Source organism: Macrobrachium rosenbergii, chromosome 14 (assembly GCF_040412425.1).
Source record: "Macrobrachium rosenbergii isolate ZJJX-2024 chromosome 14, ASM4041242v1, whole genome shotgun sequence".
NCBI classification, from domain to species: Eukaryota; Metazoa; Arthropoda; class Malacostraca; order Decapoda; family Palaemonidae; genus Macrobrachium; species Macrobrachium rosenbergii.
Genome location: NC_089754.1, coordinates 16,448,580 through 16,468,222, shown reverse-complemented (window position 1 = coordinate 16,468,222; position 19,643 = coordinate 16,448,580). Strand labels below are relative to the sequence as shown.

General features: G+C 42.4%; 1 protein-coding gene across 1 annotated transcript; it reads left to right on the top strand.

The window, feature by feature from the left end:
* The first annotated feature begins 913 nt into the window (after positions 1–913).
* Positions 914–2,533, top strand: LOC136845494 (uncharacterized). The gene has a single exon (XM_067115670.1). It carries the CDS (start codon positions 914–916, stop codon positions 2,531–2,533), a length of 1,620 nt encoding a protein of 539 aa, XP_066971771.1.
* The last annotated feature ends 17,110 nt before the right edge of the window (positions 2,534–19,643 follow it).

The following is a 19,643-nucleotide window of genomic DNA, read 5'->3' as shown; positions in this document are numbered from 1 at the left end:
ATATATAATACGTCATTTTAATATTTTAATTTCAATTTGCTCTTCCTCGGAAGTTATATATTTTCATATATGTTACCGAAGGGAATTTTTAGTTGATAATAAGTTCGTCGTCCCGTGGGCTCGAACCAACGAAAGACAAGAACTCAGGACTACAGTCTTTGGTTGGTTCGAGCCCACGGGACGACGAACTTATTATCAACTAAAAATTCCCCTTCGGTAACATATATGAAAATATATTACTTCGAGGTAGAGCGAATTGATATTAAAGGACGTTTGTAGCTTAATGCTTGTATATGAATCACGGTGATGTGATAAAAATTAATTTATATATATATATATATATATATATATATATATATATATATATATATATATATATATATATATATATATATATATATATATATATTCACAAATATTAAGCTGCAAATGTCGTATAATATCCAGTTCACTCTATCTCGAAGATAACACACCTAAGAAGAATTATAACATATATGTATATGTGTGTGTGTGTGTGTAAGTGAAATAATAAATTTAGACTTCTCCCATCAAAATATCTTAATAATTTTTTTTATTTAATTTTTATTTCTTCATTTTTTTTTTTTGTTATAATCAACGTGGCTGAAATGATAAAAGTCCTCAATTCCATTTTCGTCACTCGTCCGTCGAAGACATTTATCTTTCCATCTTCAGGGTCGTCTTCATTTACATGATCTCTGAACCCTTCGACGCCTTCAGGAGCCTCTCATACCATTCCCTCAATTTCTCCAAGTGCCTTCGAAGGCTCCGTGAGGACTCTCCCGAAGCTAAGAAAGAATCGCGCTGAAGCCGAAATGACGATCTTTGGAATCCCTGAAGCTCAGTGGACTTTTTCTGATTCTAGCGTTTCGATCAGGTTGAAAGAAAGTTAACCATGTCACTATTTGGCAAAGTTAGTTTTGTTGTGAACATCTTATTGGCTCTGATCCGTCTCGGATCAGTGATATTGTTTGTAATTGGAAATGTTACCCAGCACCTTGTACGTTTTATTGGTAAGAACGCCATGGCTCTTATTTTGGGAGGACTTCTTGGAAGCGTGTATGACAAGTACACGAAGGAAATGAAGACCGACCAACTTGCTCGAGATGCCATCGCGCGACTGGAAGATGACGTCTACTACGCTACGGAAATGATTTCGCTGCTGAAGGAGGCGCGGAAGGAGGCTGAGGAGGAAAACTCGAGTCTCCTTCAGGAAGCTGACGAGAGGAGAAAGACAATAGCAGAGTATGAAGACGCACTGACCCGGAAAGGAATGGAGGTAGACAAGCTGAAGGAACAACTCGCAGATAAAAACCAAGAATGCGACAGGAACCGAGAAAAGCTGGAAGAACTGCTCCGTCAAGCGTCCGACAATGATTTTTACTGTGGTTACCTTGAAGAGAAAGTCAAGGCCCACGAAGAGGAAAGGAAAAAAATGAAACAGGAGACCAAAGAACTCGAAGATAAGTGGCAAGCCTCACAGCAAGAACAACTTGTTCTTGCAAGGAATCATCTACGAAAAAAACATGGAAATTTGGCTATCCAGAAGAATGTCCGCATCCTAGAAGATAGACTTCAGTTCCTGCAACGGGAAAACGAAAACCTGAAGGAGAAACTATCTGAAGGAGAACGGCAAATGTCCTCAATAAAGAATTCTACAACAAGTGAAAAGAATAAGAATAAGGCTCTGGTTGAAGAGAACAGGGTTCTCAGAGACAAGATCGCTCTGTATCAGGAAGACTGTGATGTTGTGGTGGAGTCTGCCCTACGTTGTGCTTCTAATTCTGAGTTGGATAAAGCTGAAATGCTTTTGACCCAGGTTCTAGACCGGAGTCCTAACCACGAAAGGGCACTCAAAGGAAAGGAATTTCTGGAGCAGCGGATGATATGGGACTCTATTCCATTGATGATAGATGAATGTCAATTCGATGCTGTCTTGGAAAGGATTACACACGCCCAGTCTCTGGAATCCGTCTCCCCACAGGTCCATGTTGACTTGGCCAGGATGAAAGGGAACATCTTCTGTAAGCTTCAACGGCTGCAAGAAGCAAGCGAATGTTTCCTCAGTGTACTGGACAAGGATGAAGATCAAGTGGACTGTAGGTTAAGACTGGCACTGTGTCTCTTGCTGCTTGGAAGACACGCTGAAGCTATGGTCCATCTGCAGGAACTAGACGAACATCAAGAGGATCTGGTAGCTTTGATCATCACCGCCGAGACCCTGGAAAGGATGGAACTTCATGGCTGCCCCTACTACGTCCTAGGTATTGCAGAGGATGCTAATTTGAAAGAGATAGGGTGGGCCTACAGGAAAAGGGCGCTCAGGTTCAACCCGGATAGGTGCCAAGGGTCTCGCGCAGAGCGAGAACGAAGGACAGAAATCATGCAGAAGATCAACCTCGCCAACGACATCCTGCGTGATGCTGATGAAAGAGAGAAGTACGACACTCTCAGGGACTTCGTCAAGGACTTCGCGGATAAGCTGTTTGAAGATCCCAAGTTTTCTGATGAATAAGACGGAAGAAGAAGAGGAAGAGGAACAGGAAGAGGAAGGATGTGAAGAAAACGAAGAGGAGGAAGAGGAAGAATAGGATGAAGAAAACGAAGAGGACGAAGAGGAAGGATTTTGACTGGTTGCGAGTTGATGCTGCTGCGTTGTGTTCCGGAGGCGTTGCGGTCTTCTTGGTCCACACGGTGTGGTTGGCTTTGGGATGGGTGTTGGCTGCTGTATCCCCCCCCCCATGCTTTCAGCCAATGGGAGGTCCCCCCACCTCCCACACACCCATCCTCCAGCCAACCTCATCGACTGGGCCAAGGCGATCGCAACCACCCTCGGAATGTGACGGAACAGCACCAACAAACAGCCAGGAAAGAATTCTGGCTGCCACTTATTTAACTTTATTGAACCTTTTCACCAGCCACATAACGATGAAAGGAAGGCTGCGAGTTGCACAGAGAACACTATTAACAGAGAAGCTGTATTTCTGCCCAACTTTTGGATGATGGCCTATCTCCTTAAGGAAATCAGCAGCTGTCAGGGCCACTTAAGGTTGGGTATACCAGTTTGAGACATAGGCAACTTTGCCTCTGTCATCGAAACTGGATTTCTGCCCACCTTTTGGTTGGTGGCCTGTCTCCTTAAGGGAATCAGTAGCTGTCAGGGCCACTTAAGGTTGGGTATACCAGTTCGAGACATAGGCAACTTTGCCTCTGTCATCGAAACTGGATTTCTGCCCACCTTATTTGCTGGTGGCCTGTCTCCTTAAGGAGATCAGTAGCTGTCAGGGCCACTTAAGGTTGGGTATACCAGTTCGAGACATAGGCAACTTTGCCTCTGTCATCGAAACTGGATTTCTGCCCACCTTATTTGCTGGTGGCCTGTCTCCTTAAGGAGATCAGCAGCTGTCAGGGCCACTTAAGGTTGGGTATACCAGTTTGAGACATAGGCAACTTTGCCTCTGTCATCGAAACTGGATTTCTGCCCACCTTATTTGTTGGTGGCCTGTCTCCTTAAGGAGATCAGCAGCTGTCAGGGCCACTTAAGGTTGGGTATACCAGTTCGAGACATAGGCAACTTTGCCTCTGTCATTGAAACTGGATTTCTGCCCACCTTTTTGCTGGTGGCCTGTCTCTTAAGGAGATCAGCAGCTGTCAGGGCCACTTAAGGTTGGGTATACCAGTTCGAGACATAGGCAACTTTGCCTCTGTCATCGAAACTGGATTTCTGCCCACCTTATTTGCTGGTGGCCTGTCTCCTTAAGGAGATCAGCAGCTGTCAGGGCCACTTAAGGTTGGGTATACCAGTTCGAGACATAGGCAACTTTGCCTCTGTCATCGAAACTGGATTTCTGCCCACCTTATTTGCTGGTGGCCTGTCTCCTTAAGGAGATCAGCAGCTGTCAGGGCCACTTAAGGTTGGGTATACCAGTTCGAGACATAGGCAACTTTGCCTCTGTCATCGAAACTGGATTTCTGCCCACCTTATTTGCTGGTGGCCTGTCTCCTTAAGGAGATCAGTAGTTGTCAGGGCCACTTAAGGTTGGGTATACCAGTTCGAGACATAGGCAACTTTGCCTCTGTCATCGAAACTGGATTTCTGCCCACCTTATTTGCTGGTGGCCTGTCTCCTTAAGGAGATCAGTAGTTGTCAGGGCCACTTAAGGTTGGGTATACCAGTTCGAGACATAGGCAACTTTGCCTCTGTCATCGAAACTGGATTTCTGCCCACCTTATTTGCTGGTGGCCTGTCTCCTTAAGGAGATCAGCAGCTGTCAGGGCCACTTAAGGTTGGGTATACCAGTTCGAGACATAGGCAACTTTGCCTCTGTCATCGAAACTGGATTTCTGCCCACCTTATTTGCTGGTGGCCTGTCTCCTTAAGGAGATCAGCAGCTGTCAGGGCCACTGAAGGTTGGGTATACCAGTTCGAGACATAGGCAACTTTGCCTCTGTCATCGAAACTGGATTTCTGCCCACCTTATTTGCTGGTGGCCTGTCTCCTTAAGGAGATCAGCAGCTGTCAGGGCCACTTAAGGTTTGGTATACCAGTTCGAGACATAGGCAACTTTGCCTCTGTCATCGAAACTGGATTTCTGCCCACCTTATTTGCTGGTGGCCTGTCTCCTTAAGGAGATCAGCAGCTGTCAGGGCCACTTAAGGTTGGGCATACCAGTTCGAGACATAGGCAACTTTGCCTCTGTCATCGAAACTGGATTTCTGTCCACCACCTTATTTGCTGGTGGCCTGTCTCCTTAAGGAGATCAGCAGCTGTCAGGGCCACTTAAGGTTGGGCATACCAGTTCGAGACATAGGCAACTTTGCCTCTGTCATCGAAACTGGATTTCTGCCCACCTTTTCTGCTGGTAGCCTGTCTCCTTAAGGAGATCAGCAGCTGTCAGGGCCACTTAAGGTTGGGCATACCAGTTCGAGACATAGGCAACTTTGCCTCTGTCATCGAAACTGGATTTCTGCCCACCTTTTTTGCTGGTGGCCTGTCTCCTTAAGGAGATCAGCAGCTGTCAGGGCCACTTAAGGTTGGGTATACCAGTTCGAGACATAGGCAACTTTGCCTCTGTCATCGAAACTGGATTTCTGCCCACCTTATTTGCTGGTGGCCTGTCTCCTTAAGGAGATCAGCAGCTGTCAGGGCCACTTAAGGTTGGGTATACCAGTTCGAGACATAGGCAACTTTGCCTCTGTCATCGAAACTGGATTTCTGCCCACCTTATTTGCTGGTGGCCTGTCTCCTTAAGGAAATCAGCAGCTGTCAGGGCCACTTAAGGTTGGGTATACCAGTTCGAGACATAGGCAACTTTGCCTCTGTCATCGAAACTGGATTTCTGCCCACCTTATTTGCTGGTGGCCTGTCTCCTTAAGGAGATCAGCAGCTGTCAGGGCCACTTAAGGTTGGGTATACCAGTTCGAGACATAGGCAACTTTGCCTCTGTCATCGAAACTGGATTTCTGCCCACCTTATTTGCTGGTGGCCTGTCTCCTTAAGGAGATCAGCAGCTGTCAGGGCCACTTAAGGTTGGGTATACCAGTTCGAGACATAGGCAACTTTGCCTCTGTCATCGAAACTGGATTTCTGCCCACCTTATTTGCTGGTGGCCTGTCTCCTTAAGGAGATCAGCAGCTGTCAGGGCCACTTAAGGTTGGGTATACCAGTTCGAGACATAGGCAACTTTGCCTCTGTCATCGAAACTGGATTTCTGCCCACCTTCTTTTGCTGGTGGCCTGTCTCCTTAAGGAGATCAGCAGCTGTCAGGGCCACTTAAGGTTGGGTATACCAGTTCGAGACATAGGCAACTTTGCCTCTGTCATCGAAACTGGATTTCTGCCCACCTTATTTGCTGGTGGCCTGTCTCCTTAAGGAGATCAGCAGCTGTCAGGGCCACTTAAGGTTGGGTATACCAGTTCGAGACATAGGCAACTTTGCCTCTGTCATCGAAACTGGATTTCTGCCCACCTTATTTGCTGGTGGCCTGTCTCCTTAAGGAGATCAGCAGCTGTCAGGGCCACTTAAGGTTGGGTATACCAGTTCGAGACATAGGCAACTTTGCCTCTGTCATCGAAACTGGATTTCTGCCCACCTTATTTGCTGGTGGCCTGTCTCCTTAAGGAGATCAGCAGTTGTCAGGGCCACTTAAGGTTGGGTATACCAGTTCGAGACATAGGCAACTTTGCCTCTGTCATCGAAACTGGATTTCTGCCCACCTTATTTGCTGGTGGCCTGTCTCCTTAAGGAGATCAGCAGCTGTCAGGGCCACTTAAGGTTGGGTATACCAGTTCGAGACATAGGCAACTTTGCCTCTGTCATCGAAACTGGATTTCTGCCCACCTTATTTGCTGGTGGCCTGTCTCCTTAAGGAGATCAGCAGCTGTCAGGGCCACTTAAGGTTGGGTATACCAGTTCGAGACATAGGCAACTTTGCCTCTGTCATCGAAACTGGATTTCTGCCCACCTTATTTGCTGGTGGCCTGTCTCCTTAAGGAAATCAGCAGCTGTCAGGGCCACTTAAGGTTGGGTATACCAGTTCGAGACATAGGCAACTTTGCCTCTGTCATCGAAACTGGATTTCTGCCCACCTTATTTGCTGGTGGCCTGTCTCCTTAAGGAGATCAGCAGCTGTCAGGGCCACTTAAGGTTGGGTATACCAGTTCGAGACATAGGCAACTTTGCCTCTGTCATCGAAACTGGATTTCTGCCCACTGCCCATTTGCTGGTGGCCTGTCTCCTTAAGAAATCAGCAGCTGTCAGGCCACCTCCAGTTCGAGACATAGGCAACTTTGCCTCTGTCATCGAAACTGGATTTCTGCCCACCTTTTTTGCTGGTGGCCTGTCTCCTTAAGGAGATCAGCAGCTGTCAGGGCCACTGAAGGTTGGGTATACCAGTTCGAGACATAGGCAACTTTGCCTCTGTCATCGAAACTGGATTTCTACCCACCTTTTGGATGGTGGCCTATCTCCTTAAGGAAATCAGCAGCTGTCAGGGCCACTTAAGGTTGGGTATACCAGTTCGAGACATAGGCAACTTTGCCTCTGTCATCGAAACTGGATTTCTGCCCACCTTATTTGCTGGTGGCCTGTCTCCTTAAGGAGATCAGCAGCTGTCAGGGCCACTTAAGGTTGGGTATACCAGTTTGAGACATAGGCAACTTTGCCTCTGTCATCGAAACTGGATTTCTGCCCACCTTATTTGCTGGTGGCCTGTCTCTTAAGGAGATCAGCAGCTGTCAGGGCCACTTAAGGTTGGGTATACCAGTTCGAGACATAGGCAACTTTGCCTCTGTCATCGAAACTGGATTTCTGCCCACCTTATTTGCTGGTGCTGTCTCCTTAAGGAGATCAGCAGCTGTCAGGGCCACTTAAGGTTGGGTATACCAGTTCGAGACATAGGCAACTTTGCCTCTGTCATCGAAACTGGATTTCTGCCCACCTTATTTGCTGGTGGCCTGTCTCCTTAAGGAGATCAGCAGCTGTCAGGGCCACTTAAGGTTGGGTATACCAGTTCGAGACATAGGCAACTTTGCCTCTGTCATCGAAACTGGATTTCTGCCCACCTTATTTGCTGGTGGCCTGTCTCCTTAAGGAGATCAGCAGCTGTCAGGGCCACTTAAGGTTGGGTATACCAGTTCGAGACATAGGCAACTTTGCCTCTGTCATCGAAACTGGATTTCTGCCCACCTTATTTGCTGGTGGCCTGTCTCCTTAAGGAAATCAGCAGCTGTCAGGGCCACTTAAGGTTGGGTATACCAGTTCGAGACATAGGCAACTTTGCCTCTGTCATCGAAACTGGATTTCTGCCCACCTTATTTGCTGGTGGCCTGTCTCCTTAGGGAAATCAGCAGCTGTCAGGGCCACTTAAGGTTGGGTATACCAGTTCGAGACATAGGCAACTTTGCCTCTGTCATCGAAACTGGATTTCTGCCCACCTTTTGGATGGTGGCCTGTCTCCTTAAGGAAATCAGCAGCTGTCAGGGCCACTTAAGGTTGGGTATACCAGTTCGAGACATAGGCAACTTTGCCTCTGTCATCGAAACTGGATTTCTGCCCACCTTATTTGCTGGTGGCCTGTCTCCTTAAGGAGATCAGCAGCTGTCAGGGCCACTTAAGGTTGGGTATACCAGTTCGAGACATAGGCAACTTTGCCTCTGTCATCGAAACTGGATTTCTGCCCACCTTATTTGCTGGTGGCCTGTCTCCTTAAGGAGATCAGCAGCTGTCAGGGCCACTTAAGGTTGGGTATACCAGTTCGAGACATAGGCAACTTTGCCTCTGTCATCGAAACTGGATTTCTGCCCACCTTTTTTGCTGGTGGCCTGTCTCCTTAAGGAGATCAGCAGCTGTCAGGGCCACTGTCATCGAAACTGGGTTGGGTATACCAGTTTGAGACATAGGCAACTTTGCCTCTGTCATCGAAACTGGATTTCTGCCCACCTTATTTGCTGGTGGCCTGTCTCTTAAGGAGATCAGCAGCTGTCAGGGCCACTTAAGGTTGGGTATACCAGTTCGAGACATAGGCAACTTTGCCTCTGTCATCGAAACTGGATTTCTGCCCACCTTTTTGATGGTGGCCTGTCTCCTTAAGGAAATCAGCAGCTGTCAGGGCCACTTAAGGTTGGGTATACCAGTTCGAGACATAGGCAACTTTGCCTCTGTCATCGAAACTGGATTTCTGCCCACCTTATTTGCTGGTGGCCTGTCTCCTTAAGGAGATCAGCAGCTGTCAGGGCCACTTAAGGTTGGGTATACCAGTTCGAGACATAGGCAACTTTGCCTCTGTCATCGAAACTGGATTTCTGCCCACCTTTTGGTTGGTGGCCTGTCTCCTTAAGGAGATCAGCAGCTGTCAGGGCCACTTAAGGTTGGGTATACCAGTTCGAGACATAGGCAACTTTGCCTCTGTCATCGAAACTGGATTTCTGCCCACCTTTTTTGCTGGTGGCCTGTCTCCTTAAGGAGATCAGCAGCTGTCAGGGCCACTTAAGGTTGGGCATACCAGTTCGAGACATAGGCAACTTTGCCTCTGTCATCGAAACTGGATTTCTGCCCACCCTTTTTTGCTGGTGGCCTGTCTCCTTAAGGAGATCAGCAGCTGTCAGGGCCACTTAAGGTTGGGTATACCAGTTCGAGACATAGGCAACTTTGCCTCTGTCATCGAAACTGGATTTCTGCCCACCTTATTTGCTGGTGGCCTGTCTCCTTAAGGAGATCAGCAGCTGTCAGGGCCACTTAAGGTTGGGTATACCAGTTCGAGACATAGGCAACTTTGCCTCTGTCATCGAAATTGGATTTCTGCCCACCTTTTTTGCTGGTGGCCTGTCTCCTTAAGGAAATCAGCAGCTGTCAGGGCCACTTAAGGTTGGGTATACCAGTTCGAGACATAGGCAACTTTGCCTCTGTCATCGAAACTGGATTTCTGCCCACCTTATTTGCTGGTGGCCTGTCTCCTTAAGGAAATCAGCAGCTGTCAGGGCCACTTAAGGTTGGGTATACCAGTTTGAGACATAGGCAACTTTGCCTCTGTCATCGAAACTGGATTTCTGCCCACCTTATTTGCTGGTGGCCTGTCTCCTTAAGGAAATCAGCAGCTGTCAGGGCCACTTAAGGTTGGGTATACCAGTTCGAGACATAGGCAACTTTGCCTCTGTCATCGAAACTGGATTTCTGCCCACCTTTTTTGATGGTGGCCTGTCTCCTTAAGGAGATCAGCAGCTGTCAGGGCCACTTAAGGTTGGGTATACCAGTTCGAGACATAGGCAACTTTGCCTCTGTCATCGAAACTGGATTTCTGCCCACCTTATTTGCTGGTGGCCTGTCTCCTTAAGGAGATCAGTAGTTGTCAGGGCCACTTAAGGTTGGGTATACCAGTTCGAGACATAGGCAACTTTGCCTCTGTCATCGAAACTGGATTTCTGCCCACCTTTTTTTTGGTGGCCTGTCTCCTTAAGGAGATCAGCAGCTGTCAGGGCCACTTAAGGTTGGGTATACCAGTTCGAGACATAGGCAACTTTGCCTCTGTCATCGAAACTGGATTTCTGCCCACCTTTTGGATGGTGGCCTGTCTCCTTAAGGAAATCAGCAGCTGTCAGGGCCACTTAAGGTTGGGTATACCAGTTCGAGACATAGGCAACTTTGCCTCTGTCATCGAAACTGGATTTCTGCCCACCTTTTTTGCTGGTGGCCTGTCTCCTAAAGAAATCAGCAGCTGTCAGGGCCACTTAAGGTTGGGTATACCAGTTTGAGACATAGGCAACTTTGCCTCTGTCATCGAAACTGGATTTCTGCCCACCTTATTTGCTGGTGGCCTGTCTCCTTAAGGAGATCAGCAGCTGTCAGGGCCACTTAAGGTTGGGTATACCAGTTCGAGACATAGGCAACTTTGCCTCTGTCATCGAAACTGGATTTCTGCCCACCTTATTTGCTGGTGGCCTGTCTCCTTAAGGAATCAGCAGCTGTTAGGGCCACTTAAGGTTGGGTATACCAGTTCGAGACATAGGCAACTTTGCCTCTGTCATCGAAACTGGATTTCTGCCCACCTTATTTGCTGGTGGCCTGTCTCCTTAAGGAAATCAGCAGCTGTCAGGGCCACTTAAGGTTGGGTATACCAGTTCGAGACATAGGCAACTTTGCCTCTGTCATCGAAACTGGATTTCTGCCCACCTTATTTGCTGGTGGCCTGTCTCCTTAAGGAGATCAGTAGTTGTCAGGGCCACTTAAGGTTGGGTATACCAGTTCGAGACATGGGCAACTTTGCCTCTGTCATCGAAACTGGATTTTTGCCCACCTTTTGGTTGGTGGCCTGTCTCCTTAAGGGAATCAGTAGCTGTCAGGGCCACTTAAGGTTGGGTATACCAGTTTGAGACATAGGCAACTTTGCCTCTGTCATCGAAACTGGATTTCTACCCACCTTTTGGATGGTGGCCTATCTCCTTAAGGAAATCAGCAGCTGTCAGGGCCACTTAAGGTTGGGTATACCAGTTCGAGACATAGGCAACTTTGCCTCTGTCATCGAAACTGGATTTCTGCCCACCTTTTGGTTGGTGGCCTGTCTCCTTAAGGAGATCAGTAGCTGTCAGGGCCACTTAAGGTTGGGTATAAGTTCGAGACAGCAATTTTTGCTGTCATCGAAAAACCTTTTGGATGGTGGCCTATTTCCTTAAGGAAATCAGCAGCTGTCAGGCACTCTTAAGGGCGCCATAGACGTTACGATCGCCGGATCCGGTCTTCTGAACCGGAAGTAAACCTCACTGTCTCTGGTGTTCCCCTCCGACCAAAAGTGGGCGGAGTCCGTCGACCCTTGAACCTGCGTTTCTGTAGCCAAGCAAGAGTAATATCTTCAGCTTTTTTGTACAGAAAATTTTTAATTTATAGAAGGAAAATTGAAATATTAATGAAAATATTATCATGAACTTTTATTTTATGTACGGAAAATAAGAATGCAATTTAAACAACAACACTAATACACACACACACACACACACATATATATATATGTGTGTGTATGTATGTATGTATGTATTAGTACTATTGTTTAAATAACATTGTAATATTTTCCTTACATAAATTAAAAGTTTGTGACAATAATATTTTCATTAATATTTCAATTTTCATTGTATAAATCAAAAATTTTTGTACAAAAAACTTGAAGATTTTACCCTCACTTGGCTACAGAAACGAAGGTTAGGGCCTATTTTGCTTTAATGGGTCATAGACCTACTGTATTCTAGATTTTATAGCACTAAACTATGCAGGATGCTGTGTATGCAACATAGTTACTTTTTAACTTTGTAAATCCATGTTGCATAACTTGAATAATTGCTTTACATGTCTCTGGGGTTATATGCCCCAAGGAACGACTATAGTGGCGCCGAAGCGAAGTGTGGTGTGGCTAGCAACCTCTCCTACAGTGATAATGGCTGTCTTATACAAGCATGTTTTTATTTCCAGAGGAGGGGAGACCATATATAATAATTCCATGTCGGTCTGCTCGTCCATTCTCAGGTAATTAAACCAGCCACCAGGGTAACGTTTCAATTCATTAAATAAATAACCGTGAGATCATTCATTTCTCTTGTAATGTAAGGATATAACTAGGAATTCTGAATGAAGGGATAAAGAGAGAGAAACCTTTCATTGATAGAGAGAGAGAGAGAGAGAGAGAGAGAGAGAGAGAGAGAGAGAGATTTCAGAAACATCTCTGTGTTTTCTATCTGTGTTTGGCCAGAACTCAGAAACAGAGAGGTTTGCAAACTAGCTAAAACAGCAAAACCGTGTCGTGATTTGAAAAGCAAAACAGGGGTAAGTGTTATGATTGTGTCGTGGTTACGAAGCCATTATGACTGATCTTAATCAAGTTCGTAATCACGAGGAATTCGTAACAAAAAAACGCATGGTGGCCATGGCAGGATAAATAGCCACCGGAAATTATAAGTTCCGGTGATGTCAAAACACACCCTTTTTGAAGCCGCTGCTTTTTCCAGAAATCCGCCCAAATGGGTTGTCTTTAGATTAGCGTAAACAATTCAGCATCTACAGGACCGGACCAAAACCAAGATTCCGCCTACAGAGGGGCGGGACGAAAACTTCCAAAAATCCTTATCAAGTCCAGTCCTGAAGAGGGGAAGCAGAATAGAAAAGAATAGAATAGAAGTAAGGAAAGCAGAGAAGCAGTAGACAGCAGAGCAGAGAAGGAGCAGCTAAGGCACAAAGAAGGGGTGAGGTTGCAAGCCTCACCTGTTGTGGGTTGATAAAGAAGACAGGCTCACTTGGACACTCCCTATGTTTCTACAACTTATCACATTGTACTTCAGTTGTAAAGTTATTTCTTTGGTACTATTGAAGAAAGGAAAATCAATTGTGTCTTCTTAAGACCTCCTGGAAAGAAAAAAAAAACTACTCTACTACATAACAAAGTAAGAAAGATCAACAATCTAACAGCAATATAAAAAGAAGAATAATAAATAAATAAGGAAGACATCACATAAATGGTGCCAACTGAAGCGGATCCAAACCGAAGACAAAGAGTGCAGTGCAAGTGTGAAAGACGCGTACCAGAATTTAAAACAAGCATCTCTCTGCAAACATTAACAGCCGAAAACATAACGACGAAGTGAATCATAACATCGGCGAACAGCAACTAGTGAACCAGAAACAACAACACAAAAACAACCCAAAAACGTACTAGTCAAAACCCCGTAGAGTATCCAGCAAAGCAACAACAATGACTGCGTGAATGACTGAACGTCTGAATGTCTACAAGTGAACGTATCCTGAAGGCAGTGGCAGAACTTATCCTGAACGTTTGAACTGAACGTTTAAACATCGGCAGCAGTGAAAGTCGGCAGCGAACGCTACAACGAAATTGTGTTGGTCGCCAAAGTGATAAAGAGGCAGCCAACGAAGCGTCTTAAGAAAGCGACGAATACAACGCGGTCGCAGAAGTGAAAAATAGTTGACGAAACCACAACAGTTTACGATTGGAAGACGGCAACAGAAAATACGTAAGTTGGAAAATTAATTCTCTCAAAAGTTCTCTCTCTCTCAGTGAGTGTATTTTTTTTTAATAATCTCTTTCAAAAGATATGTAAAATTTATGGTTTTCTCTCTCAAACATTTTTTTTATTTTATTGATTTTTTTTGTGTTTGATAGATAGGAATTTTTTTTTATATAATATGATTTTTATGATGCATTTTTGATTACTGTTGTGTATTTTGGGTATAGAATTTCATATGATTTTAAAATACCAGTGTAATGCAGAGTCCGTTTGATGCATTGAGGGATGCAATTAGCAACCTTACCAATTATGACAAACAGCAGATAGACAAACATGAATAATTCAAAACCAGAGAATTACGCAGCTCAAGGAGCTAGACCAAAAATAACATGTGAAAACTGCGGGTATACAAACCATTCCAATAATGAATGCAGAAAGCCTAAAATCTGTGCAGTTTGCAAAAAGATCGGGCATTTAACCAAGTACTGTTAGTTGCAGAAACTCAGATTCTGAGTCAAAGTAGAGTAAGAGTAATAGTAGGAGTATCAGGGAAACCGATTAAAAGTCTAGGGAATGTGAACCTCGAAATTTGTTTATATATTATAACAAATTTATTGAAAGTTTCCTACTTTTAGAAGACAGATTTTTTTCCCGCACAAGTTTTATTTTCATTTAAATCAATGAGGAGATGTGGAATGATATTAGATTAGATTGTAGTGAAGGCAAGATTAGCCTGAAACCAGATAGTCAGAAGGGCGAATGTTTTACGCTTGACGAAGAAAAGTTTCACCCAAATCTGATCAATTTGTCTGAGACAGTTTCGACAAGCGAAACGAACATACAGGAAAGAGAGATATATCACCATAGTAAGCAAGATAAAATGAAAACAGATAGAAAAGAGGAATTCCCACGATCCCAGAATACAGAATTGTTCAGAAGTGCGCATCTCAACAATACACATATAGATGATATATACTCCAATATCAATAATTACTCAGATATGAATAATGGTGATCACCACAACACTGAATCTCACGAAAATCAAGGCGCCTGTACTTATGATTGCAGCAATGTAGTAATGAATTGTGAAGGAAAAATACTAAATGAAGTATTACTCTTAGATGAAATAATTAGATCAGAACTAAACAGTATAATAGAAGTAACAGAAGAAACCACTGGAGATGCAGAACTTTGTTATTTTTCAGACACAAAAGAAGAAGAAATATATTGTGTTAGCACAGTTGATGATAATAAAGTACAATTCATTTCAACAGAGCAGTAACTTTGTATCCAAAATGTTTAACAAAGATATATTTGAGATCAAAAGAGGATGTAAGGGGTAAGGATATTCTGTTATTGAATGAAGAATTACCAGATTTTGTCAGGATGGATAACTCGCTCGTCCATATGAATGGTGGTAATTGCAAAGTTAGGTCCAAATTCATTCAGACAACAGACTAACCTTACACGCAGGTATTGTCTTTTGCATAGGAATTCCCTTTAACAATCCTTTACTAACAGCAAAAGAAAAAGCATTTTTCTCTATATCTGGCCAAAACTCTCAATTAAGCTCAGAAGTAAACAAAACAGATTTTCCAAAAAATAGACACAAGTTAATTCAGGTGTTAGAAAAATACAGAAATGTAATAGCTATAGAAGGAGATAAACTAGGAAGAACAAATGTTCTACAACATAGAATTTTGTTAGATGATGGAGCCAAGCCATTTTTCATTCCTAATTACAGATTACCAATAACCCAGAGACCCATAGTTGACAAGCTGATAGAGAAAATGAGTAGTAATTCCTTCTAAATCTCCATATAATTCACCATTGTTACTCGTTCCAAAGAAAGATGGTAGTTGGAGACTTGTAATAGATTACAGGAAGTTGAATTCCAACACAGTTCCAGATAAAAGGCCGATGCCAGTAATCCAGGACATGTTAGCTCAATTAGGAGAGGCCAAAATATTTTCATCCTTACATTTGCTTAGTGGGTGTTGGCAAGTACCTCTAGATGAAGAATCGAAACCATTCACAGCCTTCAGCACATATAAAGGACATTTACAGTTTGAAGTAATGCCATTTGGACTAACATCAGCCCTATTAACATTTGTCAAATTAATGATACAAATTCTAGGGGACAGAAATTGTTGCAGTATACTTAGACGATGTCATCACTTTTAGCAAAGTCTTAGAAAGTCGCCTCAGAACATTAGAAATGGTCTTGGAGAGATTAAGAATTGCAGGACTAAAAATAAAACTAAAATGTCAATTCCCGATGAAATCCTTAGAATACTTGGGTCATGTAATTAGTGAAGATGGACTGCGCATGCAGGCAGGTAAAATAAAGGCAATAGTTGATTGCCCAGCTCCCACTAATTTGAAAGCATTAAGAAGGTTCCTAGGTACGGTAGGTTATTATAGACCTTTCATAGAGGGTTTTGCTACTACAGCCAAACCTTTGACAGAATTAACCAACAAAGACATTAATTATGAATGGAAGGATGAACAAGAATCAGCCTTTCAAACACTAAAGAGCAAAATGACCAGGAACCCTGTTCTAGTTTATCCAGATTTTTCCAAAGACTTCTACTTAGCTTGTGATGCCTCAAGGACAGGACTGGGAGCTGTATTGTTGCAAAGGCAAAAACTAGAATGAGAGCAGTATATTATGCTAGCAGAGTTTTAAATCCAGCAGAAAGAAACTACAGTACCACAGAAAGAGAATGTTTAGCTTTACATTGGGGTTTAAAGAAATTCAGAAACATACTCTTAGGTCATAAGGTTAATGTCCTTACTGATCACAAACCCATTTGTGACTTATTTAAAAAGAGAGCCTTTACCAACAACATGAAGCTCAATAGATGGTTCATTAGAGTACTAGAATTTGCCCCAGAATTCAGGTATATTTCAGGGAAATTTAACACCTTGGCAGAAGCATTATCCAGATCTCAAGAAGAAACAGAAAAATGCGTTACCACTAATACCTTTTGTTTTAGCTGTCAGGCAGTAGATTTAGATCTAGAAAGAGTGAAAATACAACAAAGAAAATGATGCAGAAATCAGATAGGTAGTAGGACAGTTAATGACAGATGAATCTTTAAGACCTGATTTTGAATTAATAAATGGATTGTTGTATAAAAGGCCAACAGAGAAGAATGGTTGTTCTCGTCTATACATCCCAGAGGCACTAATCAGAGAGGTTTTAGAACTAACACACTCATATAAGTTAGCAGGACATCCAGGAATTAAAACGACAAGCAGAATCATAACCAGAAATTATTTTTGGCCACATTGTAGTGAACATGACAAACACTTTGTACAGAACTGTGTAGTTTGTAACCGACACAAAGGTAACGTAAATCTGAAAACTCCACTTGAAAAATATCCATCAGAATTAAATCCTTTTCAAGTAGTCACTATGGACTTTTTAGGTCCATTTCCAACCGCCATTAGAGGAAATAGACAAATATTAGTCTTCTTAGATTATTTAACTAGACATGTAGAAATAGTACCAGTAAGAAACAGGGATGCAGCGACAGTTGGAGAAGCTCTTAAATCTAGAATTATCACAAGACATTCATGTCCACAAGTTCTTCTTTCAGACAATGCTGCTGAATTTACTAGTGATCTTTTAAAGAAAATATGTGAATTTTATGCAATGAATAAATGTCAAATAACAGCTTATGAACCAAGTTCTAATGGAGCAGCAGAACGAACTAATCGTAACATAAAGGATATCCTGAAAACTTTAGTGAGCCCACGGACAGAAGATTGGGACTTAGCATTAGAAGACGTACAATTCACATTGAATAATGCTGTAAATGAGACAATAGGAGAATCCCCACACTTTTTGCTATATGGTTATCAGAAAAGAATGCCTAACACATTATTAGACAACGCAACACCACCCAGACATACTTATAACTATGATGACTTTATTGCATGGAAGACCAGACGTACTTACGAGACAATCATGAAAACGAGGGGAAAAATTAAAAGAGGGTCATAATATTCATGCCAAATATTATAATAAAGGCACCATTAAACCAGACATTAAAGTAAGTACTCAAATTTATGTCCAAAATCATGTTCTAGAAGGGCCAAATGTAAAGGTGCCTCCCAAATTCACTGGACCATATAGAGTTGTAGAAGAACTAAAATGAAACAAATACAGAGTAATCAATGAAAGTGATCTAAAGGAAAAAGTAGTTACCTGGAATCATATAAAATTAGTAAAAACAGATTCAAGGTCCTCTGAAGATATAGATAACATAAGACATGAAAATGGTGTAGATAATATTGTGAACAAAAGATATAATCTACGAAACAGGCAGAGTTAAATATGTATATGTATGTGTATGTATATTGGTGTTGAACTAAAAATATCATAATTATAATATATGTACTGAAACATATAAAGAAAACGTCTTAAATATAATGTATGTAGTAAAAATATCAGAAATATAATGTAGTGAAAATATCATAAATGAAACATATATATATATATATATATATATATATATATATATATATATATATATATATATATATATATATATACATATGTATATATATGTATATATATATGTATAACTGAATCACGAAAATATGGAACGTGATGAATATATAAATAAAGATGAAATCCACGAAGGAAACGGAAACACTGGAGTGCTGCGAGGCCTTTCGACGCTGGGTCCTTTACTTAGCAGACTGCTAAGTAAAGTGTTTCCGTTTCCTTCGTGGATTTTATCTTTATATATATATATATATATATATTTATATATATATATATATATATATATATATATATATATATATATATATATATATATATATATATATATAGAAAATCTGATATAAATATAGAAAATCTGATAAGAAAGGGATCATTGTTGAAAGACATGGAAAAATAGTGATAAAACATTAAATGCAATTCAGAGAGAAATTAAATCAATTTTGCAGAAAGGTGATAATAACAGTTGTCAGTATGTGTTAAATTTAACGTAAATTAATTTGTTTTGAATAAGTCACTTTGGCAGTAATTATTATTTTTTTTTTTGGAACGTTATGACCCTGTTTCCTCCTCACCGACATTTCTGACTTGTTGTATAGTTTCAATTACAATGAGCTTGTTTTATTTTCACGTGTGGTGTTGCAGCTGTATTCGGTGCTGTCTCGCCAGGACTGAGTCAGTCGTTTCTGGACCATTATCATTGTGAGGGCTTGACTTATTTTGGGCGTAATATTGGATTACGAGATCTGCCTTTCTTCCGTTGCTGCTGTTGACCTCCTTTTTGAGATTGATTTACTCTTCAGTCTGCGCCCTTGGTTCAGTTATTTTGCCAAGGGGACCTCTCTGCCAACTGGTAAGGTGTGATTACCTGTCGGACGGCCGTGCCCATTGATTGTCTTGCGATGTTAAAGTGATTTACTCTTCAGTCTGCGCCCTTGGTTCAGTTATTTTGCCAAGAGGACCTCTCTGCCAACTGGTAAGGTGTGATTACCTGTCGGACGACCGTGTCCATTGATTGTCTTGCGACGTTAAAGTGATTCATTCTTCAGTCAGGCTGTATTAGCCACTACCACCGTTAGAGCTCACTTAAGGGAAGCAATTTTTTTTTCGTTAGTGATAAATATTTAGTGTGTAATAAGTTAGGTTATTCTGACTTTTCGACATTCTATTACTTTCAGGGCCCTCTCTTTAAAGTGTAATTGCATAGTCTGTCTTAATTTGGTGTAAGTGTGTTTGTTATTCGATGTTTTCAGTGTGTGGTTGATTTTTGTGTTTATTTAATGTATTTTGTAAGAGGCTCAGTGGTCATTTCCTTCTAAAAGTTTGTATTAAATATTAAGGTTTTATTTTCAGTTTTTTCTTTATCCTCCTTGATTCCACTCTGTTGCGGCCATTCCACCTATTGTGGACTTGGTCGTTAGTGACTTTATTTGTATTTTAAGAGACTTGTGTATGTTTGATGGGTGGGGGCCCATAACATTTGGCGACCTTGCTAGGATTTATCGGATCCTGTAGTCACTAGAGTGTATAGAGTGGATTCTTGGGGTGTTTGCAGCATAGTAATACCTTCTCTCCTATATTTTTGTGTTGATCGGTGTTTATAATTTTT

Coding starts and splice junctions, on each gene's coding strand:
- LOC136845494 (XM_067115670.1), top strand. CDS start 914: ATGTCACTATTTGGCAAAGTTAGTTTTGTTGTGAACATCTTATTGGCT.